The following is a 16,497-nucleotide window of genomic DNA, read 5'->3' on the forward strand; positions in this document are numbered from 1 at the left end:
TGGGTTAGGATACCAGAACCACTGGGTGTTCTGGGTTAGGATACCACACGTATCCTTTGAGTTAGCAGCTTCTCACCCGACAGTGAAGAGTTTGATTTGATTTGATCAGATTTATTTGACATAATCAAGATACAATTCATAAAAGAGCAGTACAGATTTATCAGGATTGCAAAAAAAAAAAGGTCAGAGGACTTAACCCATTCTGAACGGGCACCCATTTTGGTGTTGGCATCATGTTATGCTTTAGCTATTGAAAAATAGCAGATCTACAAGCTCATATCGCGCCACCGAGTGGCGCGATACGAGCTTGTAGGTCTGCTATTTTTTTTTTAATCGAAGAGCGACTGACATTTTTAGAATCTGATCTCAGGTCAGAATGGGTTCATCAGAACCAGTGTGTGTCCGGCGGAAACCTCGTATGAATCTGATCTCAGGTCAGAATGGGTTAATTCCATTGTAAGCATAACATACGAGTGCACGGAGGTTCGAACCGTATATCTACCCCAGCCAAGCAACTGTATGGGGTCACCCATAAGGACAGGACCCCCGACCCCCTTCCCCCCCTCCCCCCGTGCTGGATTCCCAGCCATGAACACGGCTGATTGTTCTGGATGGAGTGCAGCCAAGCTGGCGGCCGGCACCACGGCCCGGGGATTATTAAACCACCCGGGTTTCCTTTTTTTGTATACATTCACGCCATCCAGAGACGCCCCGAGTAAAAATTACATGACTGAACTAATTCTGCACATAATCTTTACATTATCCCTAACAGTATGATTCTGAACCGCTAGCGATCAATCCCACCATTGTGTCAGACATGAGGGCGAATACAGTGCGTGTCCTCCCAGGCATCAGGACAGCACTATATGGACACTGATGACATGAGGGCGAATACAGTGCGTGTCCTCCCAGGCATCAGGACAGCACTATGGACACTGATGACATGAGGGCGAATACAGTGCGTGTCCTCCCGGGCATCAGGACAGCACTATGGACACTGATGACATGAGGGCGAATACAGTGCGTGTCCTCCCAGGCATCAGGACAGCACTATGGACACTGAGCTTATGGTCAGTAGATCAGTAAAGCACAGTCAGTGAGGAAGGAGGACATTACGACAAGGTGTTATATGTTAACCCATTCTGACCTGAGATCAGATTCATACGAGTTTTCCACTGGACACACACTGGTCTGATTAACCCATTCTGACCTGAGATCAGATTCTAAAAATGTCAGTCGTTCTTCGATTTTTCAAAAAATAGCAGACCTACAAGCTCGTATCGCGCCACTCGGTGGCGCGATACGAGCTTGTAGATCTGCTATTTTTCAATAGCTAAAGCGTAACATGATGCTAACACCAAAATGGGTGCCCGTTCAGAATGGGTTAATTCTAGTCACTGCATATACAGTACATAGAGTTCCTCTGCTGGATACTACTTTTCAGTAGCAAAGCAGTAGAATTAGCATTATGCTAATAAGTCAGTGGATAAAAACCTGCATTTTCAGAAAACCTTCAGGAAAAGATCTGGAGAGCGCGAAGAGTTGGAATGTCAACAATCTGTAGCAATACATTCAGCTCAGTGAAATGGCTAGAATGATGAAAACCAAAATATCCTTCAAGCTAATGGTTTCTCTTTTAGGTTTTAGGTTTCTTTGTTATACGCCGTCAAGTCAATTGAGCTTTTTAAGAAGGAAATGTCTAAATTAATTGCACAAACAAAAGAGCATGACTGTGTGTAACATACAAAGAGAGTCTTGGCCCAGGCCGTAGCGTAACGGTCTGGGCACCGGACTGGTAATCCAGTCGCAGTGTGCCGCGGGTTCGACTCCCGGACCCGACACGGCCTTTACTGCATGTCATCCCCCCATCTCTCTCCCGTTTCCTGTCAGCCTACTGTCTGTCCCTTCAAAAATCAATAAAAGGCGTAAGCCGCAAAAAAAAAAAATCTAAAAAAAAAAAAAAAAAAAAAAAGAGAGTCTTTAGCCAGCCCTGTTAATTAGCAGTTAATACAGTAGGTGAAATCAGGCCCAAATGGCTGCATGCCTGCTTGTGCAATCCTCAAAGTTTAAAGTTGAGGTGAGTTCCTTCTACGTCAGGAGACTGTATCACACAGTACAGTATATCAAGCACAGTAAGAAACAACAAAAGGCAGCGGTCTTCATACCTTGGCAATGGACTTGACCCATTCCCTGTGGCTCTGTTCATCATCTGTGCCAAACAGATAGAGACGCTCCGAGTCCGAGTACAGCTCAAACGTATAGTCATAACTGAGATGGGAGGAGAGAGGAAAACAGAGAGGATGATAACAGTTACTGTATAGTCATAACTGAGATAGGAGGAGAGAGAGGATCATAACAGTTACTGTATGTACCCCATTCTGACCGGGCACCCATTTTGGTGTTGGCATCATGTCGTGCTTTAGCTATTGAAAAATAGCAGATCTACAAGCTCATATCGCGCCACCGAGTGGCGCGATACGAGCTTGTAGGTCTGCTATTTTTGAAAAATCGAAGAACGACTGACATTTTTAGAATCTGATCTCAGGTCAGAATGGGTTCGTCAGACCAGCGTGTGTCCAGTGGAAACCTCGTATGAATCTGATCTCAGGTCAGAATGGGTTAATGTACCATCACTGCTCTGTAGCTGTGTAGATAATATATTCATGCATCGTTTGCCCTTCTTGGCTAAATCCCACCCCAGAAAGCGATTGTCCAATGCCAATCCAACTAGTTTGGCAACCGTCGCTATGCAGGTCAAGCTTTCGCCACCTCATATCTGTCAATGGTATATTTTGCATGGCTGTGTTGTTGAGCATACAGTATAATACATGCGGCTTAACGTTGAGAAAGTTACACAACTGACCCACCCAGGTGATGGCAATAACGCTAATGAAAACTCCTGTCGGGTGGTCATTAAAAGTAGATTTTTGTGAAAACCGATTAAATAATCAGTATTATTTTGAGACCGATATGGCATATTTATGGCCGATATGGCTGATTCCGACTATGGTGTTGATCGGAGATTATTTAAGCACAAGATGAGAAATTAAAAGCACTGTAGAAAAGTCTGGTCTGATGGCAAATTTATTCTGGAATGTATACAAATGACGAAATCACAACCTCTCTCAAGGAGTAGTTGGGACGACATGACAAGTTCTGAGATACTGGGCAACAACTGGTTGAAACCAGTGGCTTTGACTGGCCCCATTGATGGATGTAGCAAGATATAGCAGTGTCGCGACCTTGGTGAAGGCAGGGGAGTGTGCATTACGTGAGGATGATTACACGCTGCACACAGCTGTGCCTCCGCCAAGTAAGCATTATGGAGTCTAAGAACATTGTGAGAGCAACATGAAAAAGAAAGGGAATTGTATATGAACAGAGAATATGATATTCTCCAATCAGTGCCACAATGGTGCATCCCTACTACAGTACATACCCATGTTTCTTGGGAGCGTTGACAGACAGACAGAGGATCTCGCAGGCCTTCAGAGTTCCGTTGGGCGTGGAGTTCTTGTCACTCTCGTAGTAGCTGAAGCAGCCGTCGTTCAACGTGCACCATCGCCGGCTAAACTCTGAACACATCCACACACAGGCAGCGGGTTGAACACAAGGTTGAACACGTCTTTTGTTTTAGGGAAATTCATAGAGGCAGTTATGCTCTAGAACGATGTATTCGTAACTGTCACACGCAAGCTGCATGCGTGCGTGACTGCGTATGTGACTGCGTGTGTGACTGCGTGTGTGACTGCGTGTGTGACTGCGTGCGTGACTGCGTGCGTGACTGCGTATGTGACTGCGTGCGTGACTGCGTGTGTGACTGCGTGCGTGACTGCGTGTGTGACTGTGTGCGTGACTGCGTGTGTGACTGTGTGCGTGACTGCGTGCGTGACTGCGTGCGTGACTGCGTATGTGACTGCGTGTGTGACTGCGTGTGTGACTGTGTGTGTGACTGTGTGCGTGACTGCGTGCGTGACTGCGTGTGCGTGCGTACCTTCCTGTCCCTTGCGTTCGGTGATCGCTCTGATCATGGAGCCCGTCTTGAACAGGAAGCCGTTGTGGCAGACGGAGGGCAGGGCCTTATAAGGAAACGCCTCCATGAGCCCGCCCGCTTCTGACCGCGGCAGCTCTGAAAGACATAACGGGACAGGCAGGGGTTAAAGGGGGTTGAAGCCGCCACCCTTACTGGTCAAAAACCTGGTACTGCAGGCGGGACGTGACCGACGCAGAGGTACTACAAGAACAGCGCAGGGGGGTACTACGATAGGAGCCAACCAATCAGATCAACGCTCGAGAGGTACTACGATAGGAGCCAACCAATCATATCAACGCTCAAGGGGTACTATGACAGGATTCCAACCAATCATATCGACGCTCGAGAGGTACTACCCAGAAGACGGTGTCGTTCTTCTATGGCTACAAAACTCCACTGAGCAACTTCCATTGAAGTGAATAGCGGGGGGGGGGGGCGGTGCTATCGCTCCTCAATCCGTTCTGTAGATTATACTATAGCTCATATGGTTAACCCATTCTGACCTGAGATCAGATTCATACGAGGTTTCCGCCGGACACACACTGGTCTGATGAACCCATTCTGACCTGAGATCAGATTCTAAAAATGTCAGTAACTCTTTGATTTTTCAAAAATAGCAGACCTACAAGCTCGTATCGCGCCACTCGGTGGCGCGATATGAGCTTGTAGATCTGCTATTTTTAAATAGCTAAAGCATAACATGATGCTGACACCAAAATGGGTGCCCGGTCAGAATGGTCAGTGTCGAACCTGGGACCTTCTGTTTCCCAGGCTGCCTCTCTCAACACAGTCGCTACCAGTCGTGGAAAGAAACTAAGTACATTTACTTAAGTACTGTACTTACGTACAATCTTGTACTATATACATTATTGTCATTTGAAAATAGCCAATACTATAGATTTAAAAACCTGAAATGGGACCTTGGAGTTTTACATGTCGTACTTCCAAGTACATTTTGATGCCAATATTTTTGTTTCTTATTACAGTATTGATACTTTTACTTAAAGAAAAACCTTTCAGTACGTTTTCCACCAATGGTCGCTAGACTCGCTACACTGACAAAACCCTGTGTGTGTGTGTGTGTGTGTGTGTTTGTGTGTGTGTGTGTGTGTGTGTGTGTGTGTGTGTGTGACCACACAAGCAATCTGAGAAAGCCATCATAAAAATAAATGAAGGAAAAACAGCACCGTCTTTTCCTTTGAAATTGACGTAGTAAACAGTCTCTCCACAACCACACAAGCTGTAGCACGACAACAATGCTGGCGATGTGATTATCATCCATTTACAACTTGTGACAGTGACAACTTTATGGGGGACTTATCTTCTTACAGGTTTTTAAAATGCAGATAAACAGAGAGAGAGAGAGAGAGAGAGAGAGAGAGAGAGGGGGGGGGGAGAGGGGGGGGGGGTAAATAAGCGAGGGGAGCTAAGGAAAGGGAGAGATAGTGAAATGACATGGAGGTGAGTGAGTTGTACATTATAGGCATTTGGAAAAGAAGCCTTCTTATGCCACGTATACTGTATGTACAGTAGATGGCTGTCAATCAATGTTACTGCGTAGAATCTACTGTACCAACAGCTGCTGTGAAATGGTTCAGGTTCAGGTTCAGGTTCAGGTTTATTTGTCATTTGCATAGATACAGAGTATACATACAATGAAATTTATTTTGCTCAGAGCACTCTCCGTCTTACATACACAGGACATAAACAAACATCTATAGTGCAAGAAAAGACAAAAAACAGGAAAAGAAAAGTGCAAGTGAAGTGAAGTGCAATACAGTTCAAGGTCAGCTGTTCAGCAGCCTGACTGCCTGGGGGTAAAAACTGTTACTGGGACGGGTGGTACGAGATTTGATGCTCTGGTAGCGTTTTTTGGAGGGGAGTAGTTTGAACAGGGTATTTGCGGGGTGGCTGGTGTCTTCCATGATGTTATGGGCTTTTTTCATACAGCGAGTGGTGTAGATGTTATGGAGACTGGGTAATTCTGTAGTGCCGATGATTTTAGCTGCTGTTTTAATGGTCCTCTGCAACCTGTTGCAGTCCTGAGCGGTCGTGTTACCGTACCACACTGTGATACAGCCAGTTAAGACACTTTCAATTATACAGCGATAAAAGTTCACTAGTCCTTTTGTACTTAAGCCAAAAATTTTAAGGCGCCTCAGAAAGTACAGTCGCAGCTGCGCCTTCTTGAGGATGTACTCGTTGTTGAGTGACCATGTGAATGTGTCTGTGATGTGTATGCCCAGGAATTTAAAGTTATCAACTATGTCGACAGATGACCCTTTGATGGAAATGGGGGTGTGGATGCCTTTGGACTTCCTAAAGTCTACAATGATTTCTTTGGTCTTATTGGTGTTAAGTGAGAGGTTGTTGTTATCGCACCATAGAGTTAGATCCTCTATCTCCCTCCTATAGGCCCTCTCATCACCGTCGGTTATTAGTCCGATCACTGTGGTATCATCCGCAAATTTAATTATGATGTTATTCTCGTATCTGGCGACACAATCAAACGCTGCTGTTGTCATTGTGTGACACTTTGATTTATTCCGCCACGCCAACATGCAATGTATACACAACACAACACACATGGAGAGGGTGACGACGCAGAGTCACTCTGTGTACAGAGACAAAGCCGGCATTAATAGCGGATCCTCGTCACACTGACATGGCGAGATGTCTGCGTAAAATCGGCTTACAGCCACATGAACCCTATAGCATGTTTTAGCATGTGTCAGAGCCATAGATAGACAAGAGTTACGCAAACTCCGTTCACTTCATGGGGCCAGTCCAACAGCGGCTCTTCTATACACCGGAAGTTTACGGAATGCATTAGAGTCTATATGGGCTCGCGCGAGGACGTGACCGGGTCGGGTACCTTCAGCGGCAATAGACATTAGTCTGGAACGTCGGTGTGGAAGATTTATGTCCAAGGGGGGCGGGGTTACAAACAGATCCCAACGACGTCTCAGCAAAACAAAAGTCTCACTTTGAATAGTGGGCCTCGCGATTGGTCACCCCACAACTCCGGGGGTGAGCGAAATGTAATTCACGCTGATTGGTTCGGTACGGAACGGATTTTTGTCAGCTCAACTCCCTGAGAGATCCCAGATGAGTGCTGTGTTGGGGAACATGGTTACCCAATACCGCCCCCATCTGGCAGCGTCAGGTTAGGCTAGAGTGGGGTTACCTGTGTTGAGGTTGAGGCTGAGGAACTCGGCCTGCAGCGGCTGGCAGTGGGCGTGGGCCAGGGCCAGCGGGGAGGGGCAGTCTGCCACGTCCGTGGGGCAGTTCACGTCGGCGCCGCAGAACACCAGGCTGAGGGTCTCCAGAACGTCACTGCACTGGACGTTGATGCATAGAGCCTGAGGAGAGACACGCACACACAGCACACACAGGTTCAATGTCTGAACAAACGTACTTAACCCATTCTGACCTGAGATCAGATTCATAACGAGGTTTCCGCCGGACACACACTGGTCTGACGAACCCATTCTGACCTGAGATCAGATTCTAGAAATGTCAGTCGCTCTTCGATTTTTCAAAAATAGCAGACCTACAAGCTCGTATCGCGCCACTCGGTGGCGCGATATGAGCTTGTAGATCTGCTATTTTTAAATAGCTAAAGCATAACATGATGCTGACCAAAATGGGTGCCCGTTCAGAATGGGTTAAAAAGTGTTATTGTATACTTAGAAAAAGTCTACCGTGGACTGGAGTTGAAAACTAGCACACATGCTAATAAACTGTAAGCAACACCATAGGCGGAGCTTGAACTAGACGCCAGGGGGTGCGACAGCTTGGCGAGCGACCAGCGATACAATGCCCTAACCCCTAAAAAAAATAGTTATTTAGGTAGTACAGCAGCACACTACTACCTGCTGTACTAATGAAACCCCGTAGTGCTGTGTGTGTGTGTGTGTGTGTGTGTGTGTGCACAGGTTTCATTTTTTTTGCTGCACGCCTGAAACGTGACCCGACATTACGGAGGCACCGTCATAACTCTGAGCAACAATTGGGATGTTTTTTAAACCACCCATCTCCAGTCCTGTGTTTATAGCGTCCCACTATAGCAGCTGCACCACGAGATGCTGAGCAATCAATAAAACACAGAAAACGCTCCTTGATTTCAAGCTGCTCAACGTATCTTAAACAAATTGACAATTGTTCCGTTTTAGAGGACCTGGCCTCGTCTGCCATAATACTGAAGAAACCAGTATCCTGTAATGGGGACCGTACCCAAGTTCCCTCAGGCCTATGTTCCCTCAGCCCTATGTTCCCTCAGGCCTATGTTCCCTCAGCCCTATGTTCCCTCAGCCCTATGTTCCCTCAGGCCTATGTTCCCTCAGCCCTATATGCCCCCTGTAAGGCATCAATTATACTATAATGCTACCCATACAGTAGTTCACCCTGCAGCAACAGAACACATTACAGATACCAAGTTACAGCAATGACACTACTGCATGGGGTCTAGTCTATCTACTTTGTTATAGCAAATGCTCCACAACAACACAGTGAAACAGTGAACAGTGAAACATTGCTTTTAAATCCTGACATGCATGAGTAGAGTACACACCTTAATGAACTGACACCAACTATTTAAGCTACGTTGACAAACAAAACTAGTTTAGCCTGTAGAACTTCCTGTCTCCTCATGTCCCCAAGTAACACTGTCCTCTGAAAGGCCATCTGCAATAATTCACCATTCACCTTTGCAGCTAAGGGTCCCTTTCTCGGACTGCAACTGTACTTACTGTATAAGACCCATTTATTGAAATCCCAAACATGGAATATACTTGGACCATGCATTATGCCACATATAATGCCTGTCTCAGGACGGCCACCTGCCAGTATACAGTGGATAACTTCCCAGTCTTGCTGGGTAAGTTAGTTGGGTAACTATATATCTAACTACTTTAACCCTGACATCCTGATTTTGGGCATGTCATTATAGGCTAAGAAGAAAGGACAATTGCTGATCTACAAGGTCACAACATGCCGTAATGTGTTGTAGCTTTTCCCCAAAAATAAGTTTTGATAAGTGACTTATTTTAAAATTTGTAGCGTAGTGGAATAGAGTAGACAATATATGACACGTCAAGAGTCTATTAGTACTGTAGGCTATACATTTGTGTTCTGGTAATTTGTTTTGCATGTCCGTGGCAAAAATAAAACATTAATGCAAATGTCGATCACATGCACAAGCTGGCATAGTGATGCCCCCGGGTGCAGATAGCTGCTGTACTATCATGGTTATTGGTGGTGAAGGCAATACTAATAATGTTAGTCTGGATATATCAAATCCTGTGTTGAGGATTACACAAGAATAGCATGCACGTTATGAACAAAATAACACCCAAACCAGACAATTAATTAAAACGTTTCATAATTACAGTCTGCTTGAGGTGTAATGCCACTTTAAACAAAATAGCAGACAGTGGCACTGGTACATATCTGAACTCATCTCCTCCTCCTACAGTGCGTGTCTGTCAACCACATTACCACATACCAATCGTTGCATAGAAGCAGCATGGTTTTGTTATGCGTACACACCCATGGTACTGTGCCAAGAGAACTCACAAATCAAGATAAACGCACGCACACGCAGTCAAGTTGTCTACCGATGTTATCTCAAACCCTCACCCTAACCTAACTTCCCACGGGACAGCACACCTAAACCTAACCTAACCCTTAACGCACCCCTCACCAACCTTAATCCGGTCGTCTTAACGCACCCCACACCAACCTTATGTCTAACCAAAGGATGCCTTCCGAGCCACTTCCAATGTGATTGAACTATCTGGGGCTGACATATTAGCCCCAATGTTGAGTAAATCAACAAAGGTGTTGCAGCACCAGGAGAGTGTGACCCAACTTGATGTGTTTTAAGAGTCTGTTTAATTATTTAATTATTTCGTTTTATGAAGGTTTACAATTAATACTATGAATTAATTACACTAGCAAAGTGTAACATGCAGTGAGGACGGAACGTTTGTTCTCTGGGGTCCCAATATAAGGAGCGCAGCTTCCGGTTCCCCTCAGTTACATTCTGGAAAGAAAAGCAACACTCATTGCTCCGTCTTTATCCCTGTTTATTCGGGTTCAGTTTTATTAATGAGGTACTCAGCAGCCCTGAGACCCGTAACAGAGGCTTGTCATATCAGCTGTCAATCAATCAACTCAATGAAGGCCAATGGAAGACGATTTATTGGGCTGTAAAACAATATGCCCATTTTGACCTATTTGTTTTCCTCGCAAATATTTTATGCTGCTGCTTTAGATTCTACCAGCAGAGGCCCACAGCAGAGCATACCCTGCTCTACGCAGGGTATGGCAGCATCCTGGGTCCTAAGGCCTTCAGGAGGCTGAAACCCTGTATTGGCATAAGCCAGCTGGATGGCCTCCTGCACAATACACCGGGAAAGCCATACTTTAGTAATATGGGTTTGCTTTAGCTCTGGTACCCCATGTCACAAATCCTGAAGGGAGATGTCTTGGTCATGTCATGTACAGTCTGAATATTTCATATCTTTTGTCAGGTGTGCGCTGTGAACAACAAGTCTGACTCAGCGTTTTTACACATTACCACATTTAACCAGACAAGGAAGGTAAAAAGAATATATATACAAGGTACGAGGAACTGAAAAATTATTCTCTGGGAAATCGAAACAATAAAGTTCCTTTAAGGACAGTTCCGTGAGTGCTGGTATTGTCTTGTTTAACAGGTTCTTCCTAGACCGTGCACCCGATAAAAGACATTAAGATTAATTGCTGTCGTGCCTGCTTCCTTGATGCGTGGTGAGACGAGAAAAAAAAGAAGAAGCAATTTCACCCCGGCCACCAGGGGGTGCAATGCAACCCCTGAACCGCAAGCTCCGCCCATGAGCAACACATGCACATCTACAAATTGTGCAATGTGATTGTGATGTTCATATCAACATAAACATAACATAACAGAGCACATCACTGCACTGCACATTGATGCACAGCGTCTGGAGGGACTGACTAGACACTAGACACACAAGTTCAAGTTGATGCACAGCGTCTGGAGGGACTAGTCACTAGACACACAAGTTCCAGTTGATGCACAGCGTCTGGAGGGACTAGACACTAGACACACAAGTTCCAGTTCGAGACCCAAGTCAGAGGCAACACGGCACCCTCTACTATAATGGACGTCGATGGCTTGTTTAACATAGTTAATGGGAACTCATCCACATTCATTCATCATGAGAGAGAGAGAGATAGATATAAGAGTGAGAGAGAATGTATCACAAAGTAAAAGTAAAAACTAAACGGAACAAACAAAGGACTGTGGTCTAAACATGCCACCACGTCCAACCATTCATTCACCGGCTGTAGCTATTGCAACATCTCCACATGCCACACATACCTGCACTCTGCATAGTAATAATAAGACTGTACACACAAACACTTATACGCACATATACCCTGTACACGTGTGAATAGATGTTATTTATAATAGTCCTTACCCGTTCTTATGGGAGATTAATTGGCAAACACATCAGTATCGGCCGATTTGAGTTGTTTTTAGATGAATGGGCATGGGTTTGATTAATCAATCAGACTGATGAATTAATCGGTCTGTCTTTACTGAAAAACAAGCCCCAAAGTAACAGCTTGAACAGATCTACAAGCTCAAAATATTAAATATAGAGGTATTAACGTTAAATCTGAGTGCAGATACCGTGTTACATGTATTTTTCAGAATGGACAAAATTGAATTGAATTTTTCAATACAGAATGAGATCATATCGACATCGGTAATATCGGTTATCGGCCATAACAGCAATTAATTATATCAGATATTGATATCGGCCAAAATGTCCCATTTATGTATGGTCTATGTATTCCTGGGACTACGTATGTGTGTCTGAGACACACACACACACACACACACACACACACACACACACACACACACACACACACACACATCCAAGAGTTGGTTTGAACACGGCAGCAGACACCCTGGACAGGGGTCTTTAGTCTTTAGTCTGGACAGGGGTCTTTAGTCTTTAGTCTGGACAGGGGTCTTTAGTCTTTAGTCTGGACAGGGGTCTTTAGTCTTTAGTCTGGACAGGGGTCTTTAGTCTTTAGTCTGGACAGGGGTCTTTAGTCTTTAGTCTGGACAGGGGTCTTTAGTCTTTAGTCTGGACAGGGGTCTTTAGTCTTTAGTCTGGACAGGGGTCTTTAGTCTTTAGTCTGGACAGGGGTCTTTAGTCTTTAGTCTGGACAGGGGTCTTTAGTCTTTACGCAACCCTAGGGGGATTTTGAATGGCGCGCTCGCGACCCGTCAAATCAAAATCAAATCAAATAAAACGTTATTTGTATAGCACATTTCTAACGACCACGGTTGAACCAAAGTGCTTCACATCACAGAGCATAAAAGCATACATGGAGGCAAAAAGAAGAGGATAAGAAGATAGATAAATGCACGGAAGACCCGTTGATAGACAGTGCTGATAGACAGTTCATCGGTCCAATTGCATCCTGCGAGCGCGTCATTCAAAGTCCCACTAGGGTTGTGTGGGAAAAAAAATCACACCCGTGTGAACTGAGTGGTGCAACTCCACTCTCTCTCCCCCCTCCTCTCTCTCTCTCTCATTAGCAGGCAACAGTACAGCACTATCTCTCTTTCTGGCACAACAGCGCCCCTACTGGTAATAATAGTCAAACTCGTGCTCATTAACACATACATAGGTGAACACATAGGCGGACGCGGGGCACGGACATTGCTGTTCCTTGGCGTGGTTGCACCACTCAAAAAGACACAGACGTGTACAGTATATGACACACGGAGGGTGCATCTGGTAGGCAAGGTAAAACAACGTATAGGTTACACCAGGTCTAAATGGGTTAAACAAGGTAAACAAGCACAAGAAAAGGCTGACAAACACAGCCAGAAATAAATATGGGAATCAATGAGTAGTTCTCACTGCTCTCATCCACGATATTCTGTTTGTTGCTGATTCAAACTGATCTGAATGCCACTGGGAGGCCCATAAAATGGGAGCACGATATGAATCATAAAATGGGAGTATATCTATGACTACAGTATGAATCATTAGCATACAGACGCTAACTGTAACCTGCGGGGTTAAAGTTACATGATGATACAGCTTCTCTTCCAGTATAGTCCCTTAGGCCTCGTGTGTTTTGTAGATCTGCTGTTTTCGAGTAACGAGTAACCGAGCATATAAATCAGGCCTCATTATGCGTACTGAAGATGTACTGGCCTTATATGAGCTTATACAGTCCATCTGGAACTAATGAGCACCTCCGGTGGCTCCGCCCCACCTTCAGGGAAACACCACCGACACTGACCACAATGGTGACACACTGTCTGAACGCTGAATGCTATAAAAGGCAAGCAGGAATACTTCATGTGTTCAATAATGCAAAAGGAAAAAACAATTAAATTGTGAATCGCAATTATTTGTGTCGACTTGTAGGCTAATCATCATGACAGCCCAAGCTGAGAGAGAGAGAGCGAGAGAGAGAAAGAGCGAGAGGCAGAGAGAGAGAGAGAGAGAGAGAGAGATGGGAAAATTGGGTGAAGGAAGAGGCACTGTTTTTACAGCTGAGGAGATCTTGCCTCAAACACACGCACGCACGCACAAGCACACACACGCACACACACAGTCGCACACAGACACACACACACACACACACACACACACACACACACACACACACACGGGTCTCTCCTCACGTACAGAAGATCATGCACAGCATCTGTTTTTTCGGCTCATTTGGATCAAGATTGGGACATTCCATAGGTCTCTGTCACACTGACTCTCTCTCTCTCTCTTGCGCCTGGTCTATTTCACTAACTCACTCAGTACTGGGACCACACACGTGTATAAGCGTGGACACACACACACACACACACACACACACGATAACACACGCAGCAGATATCAACACAGACAAAACATACAGAGTCTGGTGCACATCCACGGCACCCCCCCCCCCTTTAGGCCGTCTCTTCTTGGAAATTGCGACGTTTGAAATCACAAAATGTTCAGTATTCTGTTGACGGTACTGGAACACACACACAGTCACACACACACACACACACACACACACACACACACACGTCATACTCATCTAATGGCCTGTCTGCCAGTGGTAGACATGAAGCCACTGGTCCATAAAAGGAACCAATCAGGTCACATGATGTCGCATTGATGAGGAAAGAAGCTGCATTAAGTATTTCAGGGCTTCTTACCGCCCTCAAACATCTGCTGCTGATGACACACGCGCACACACACACACACACACACACACACACAGCAATCCAAGGTTCTTACACAATGTCCCCGAGAGAGAGAGAGAGAGAGAGAGAGAGAGAGAGAGAGAGAGAGATTTGATCAGGGTGTGTCTTCAGTCTGGGCCCTGTAGCTCCAGATTTGAGAATGGGGGGGGTGAAAAAACATAGAGAGAGAGAGAGAGAAAGGAAACCAAAACAAGAATGAGACAGAAAACAGAGAGAGGGGAGATCAAAGTGTTCCAGAATCCACACACACTGCAATCAGAGGCTGATTAGTGTCTGTCTGTGACCCTCCCCAGTCCCCACACACACGCACTCAGGCACACACACGCACTCAGGCACACACACCACACACACACACACACACGGCGTGTCACTGAGTGTACGATGCACGGCTAATTAAATAAATGGGCACAAATCAACATGTGGTTCATTGTGATACCATCATGAGCAGATCTGAAAATATTTCCGAGAAAGACGTAAGACAGAGAGAGAGAGAGAGAGAGAGAGAGAGAGAGAGAGAGAGAGAGAGAGAGAGAGATGAGAGAGAGAGAGAGAGAGAGAGAGAGAGAGAGAGAGAGAGGGGGGGGGGGGGGGGGGGTAGAGAGGGGGCAGTGGGGAAATGAGAGAAACATAGAGAAAGAGGGATCGAGGGAGGAAACGAAAAATGAGGATATAATTTTGGATGAAAAGAAACAGAGAAAGAGAGAGAGAGAATTAAGGGGCAGAACAGAGGTTAATTTAGAAAACAATAAAAAAACGTAATTATGGAGTCACAAAGTGTAGTCTGCTACTTTTCTACCGGCGACACAGACCAGCGCAACAACAGAGTCCTATGGATGGCACACACACACACACACACACACACACACACACACACACACACACACACACACACACACACACACACACACACACACACAGTCACAGAGCTGTGAGGAGTAGAGTGCTACGGACGAATGAGAGAAGCAGATGTCATGAACCAGTGGAAGCCATCGGCCGCGCCGAGGCCAATATTCCAAAAAAACCCAAAAAGTGTCCACGAAAACAGCCTCATAAAGACTTTACTGCTGCGGTGCGTGCCACGCCTGCCCTGCACCATCTAAGAGAACAACACCAGCGACACGCACTCACAAGCATAATAATAATAATAATATCCTAATAATAATAGAGCGAATGTCTGAATGTCTGTCTGTCTGTCTGTCTGTCTGTCAGAAACAAACACTTATCTCCTCATTGCCTGCACCAATCGCTCCACTTTTCACACAGGCATTGACCATAATAATATGGAGGTCTTAACGAAGCCATTTTTTCCAATAAGATTAATAATGAATTTATTAGTGAATAAAAACCAGTTTATTTGTCCGTGCTCTATCTCCGACCGAGCCACACTATTAGCACACATCTCTCCATGCCAAAATAAATCTGCACGCTCCCACAATCCAGCTAGGCTACTTTTTTACCGACGCAACTGTCATATTACTGTACAGATATTGTTTTTACATCACCACACGATCATGGAGAATTGTAACTTGAAGAATTGTGTGCCTGTGGAGGGGGTGTGGGACGCATAATTCGATAGGTCACCGTTTGTAGTGTGACGTAGGAAGCGAAACCCAGCCCCGTCGGAGCAGCGACGTAGAGTCTGTGGGGGCCACGGGGCCATGGCCCCCATGAAGAATCCTAGGGCCCCTTTCGGCCCCCATGAAGATTTTCGTGGACATTTTACATTTACATTACATATTTTCTGGGAATTCCGAACATTTTGGACCTCTCCGCCGGCAATCTGAGAATCCCATCGTCAAATATTCGGGAAAACAGCGCCTCCCCTGTTGTTCCTCAGGCAACAGTCTGTCTTGAGAGACACCGGCCGTCCAAGAGGTGTTAAAAAGTGCTAATTTGTTTCTTTTGTAGTTGTTCTTGAGGGCGTGACATAAAGGGCGCGTTCGGAAATACCACACCGGAGCACACTCGCCTATTAGTTTGCATTGCACAGTGGGCTCAGTGCGCTATTTCCGAACGCGCCCAACACTGATCAAGAATTCACCAAAGAGACCTAACCACAGACTAGTGAGACTACACACTGACTCGAGAAAAGACCCATATCGTCCAAAATAGGCTGATCAGTCGCTGTCTGTGTATAGGCTAATTCAATGGTAAAAGTATGCTA

The 16,497-nt window shown here is 45.5% G+C and overlaps 1 protein-coding gene across 1 annotated transcript in view; it reads right to left on the reverse strand.

Annotated features, from left to right (window-relative positions):
* arap1 (ArfGAP with RhoGAP domain, ankyrin repeat and PH domain 1) overlaps positions 1-16,497 on the reverse strand; it is a gene marked incomplete at its 3' end in the record, with an annotated part of 114,937 nt that overhangs the window by 32,913 nt on the left and 65,527 nt on the right. Inside the window, exons 16-19 of the mRNA XM_083772512.1 lie at positions 7,221-7,395; positions 3,995-4,129; positions 3,440-3,575; positions 2,166-2,268 (exon numbers count right to left, since the gene is read on the reverse strand). Of these exons, the coding sequence (XP_083628638.1) occupies positions 2,166-2,268; positions 3,440-3,575; positions 3,995-4,129; positions 7,221-7,395 (549 nt within the window). The remainder of the gene's footprint in view (positions 1-2,165; positions 2,269-3,439; positions 3,576-3,994; positions 4,130-7,220; positions 7,396-16,497) is intronic.

Source organism: Protomyctophum parallelum (genome assembly GCF_964188405.1).
Source record: "Protomyctophum parallelum genome assembly, chromosome: 9".
NCBI classification, from domain to species: domain Eukaryota; kingdom Metazoa; phylum Chordata; class Actinopteri; order Myctophiformes; family Myctophidae; genus Protomyctophum; species Protomyctophum parallelum.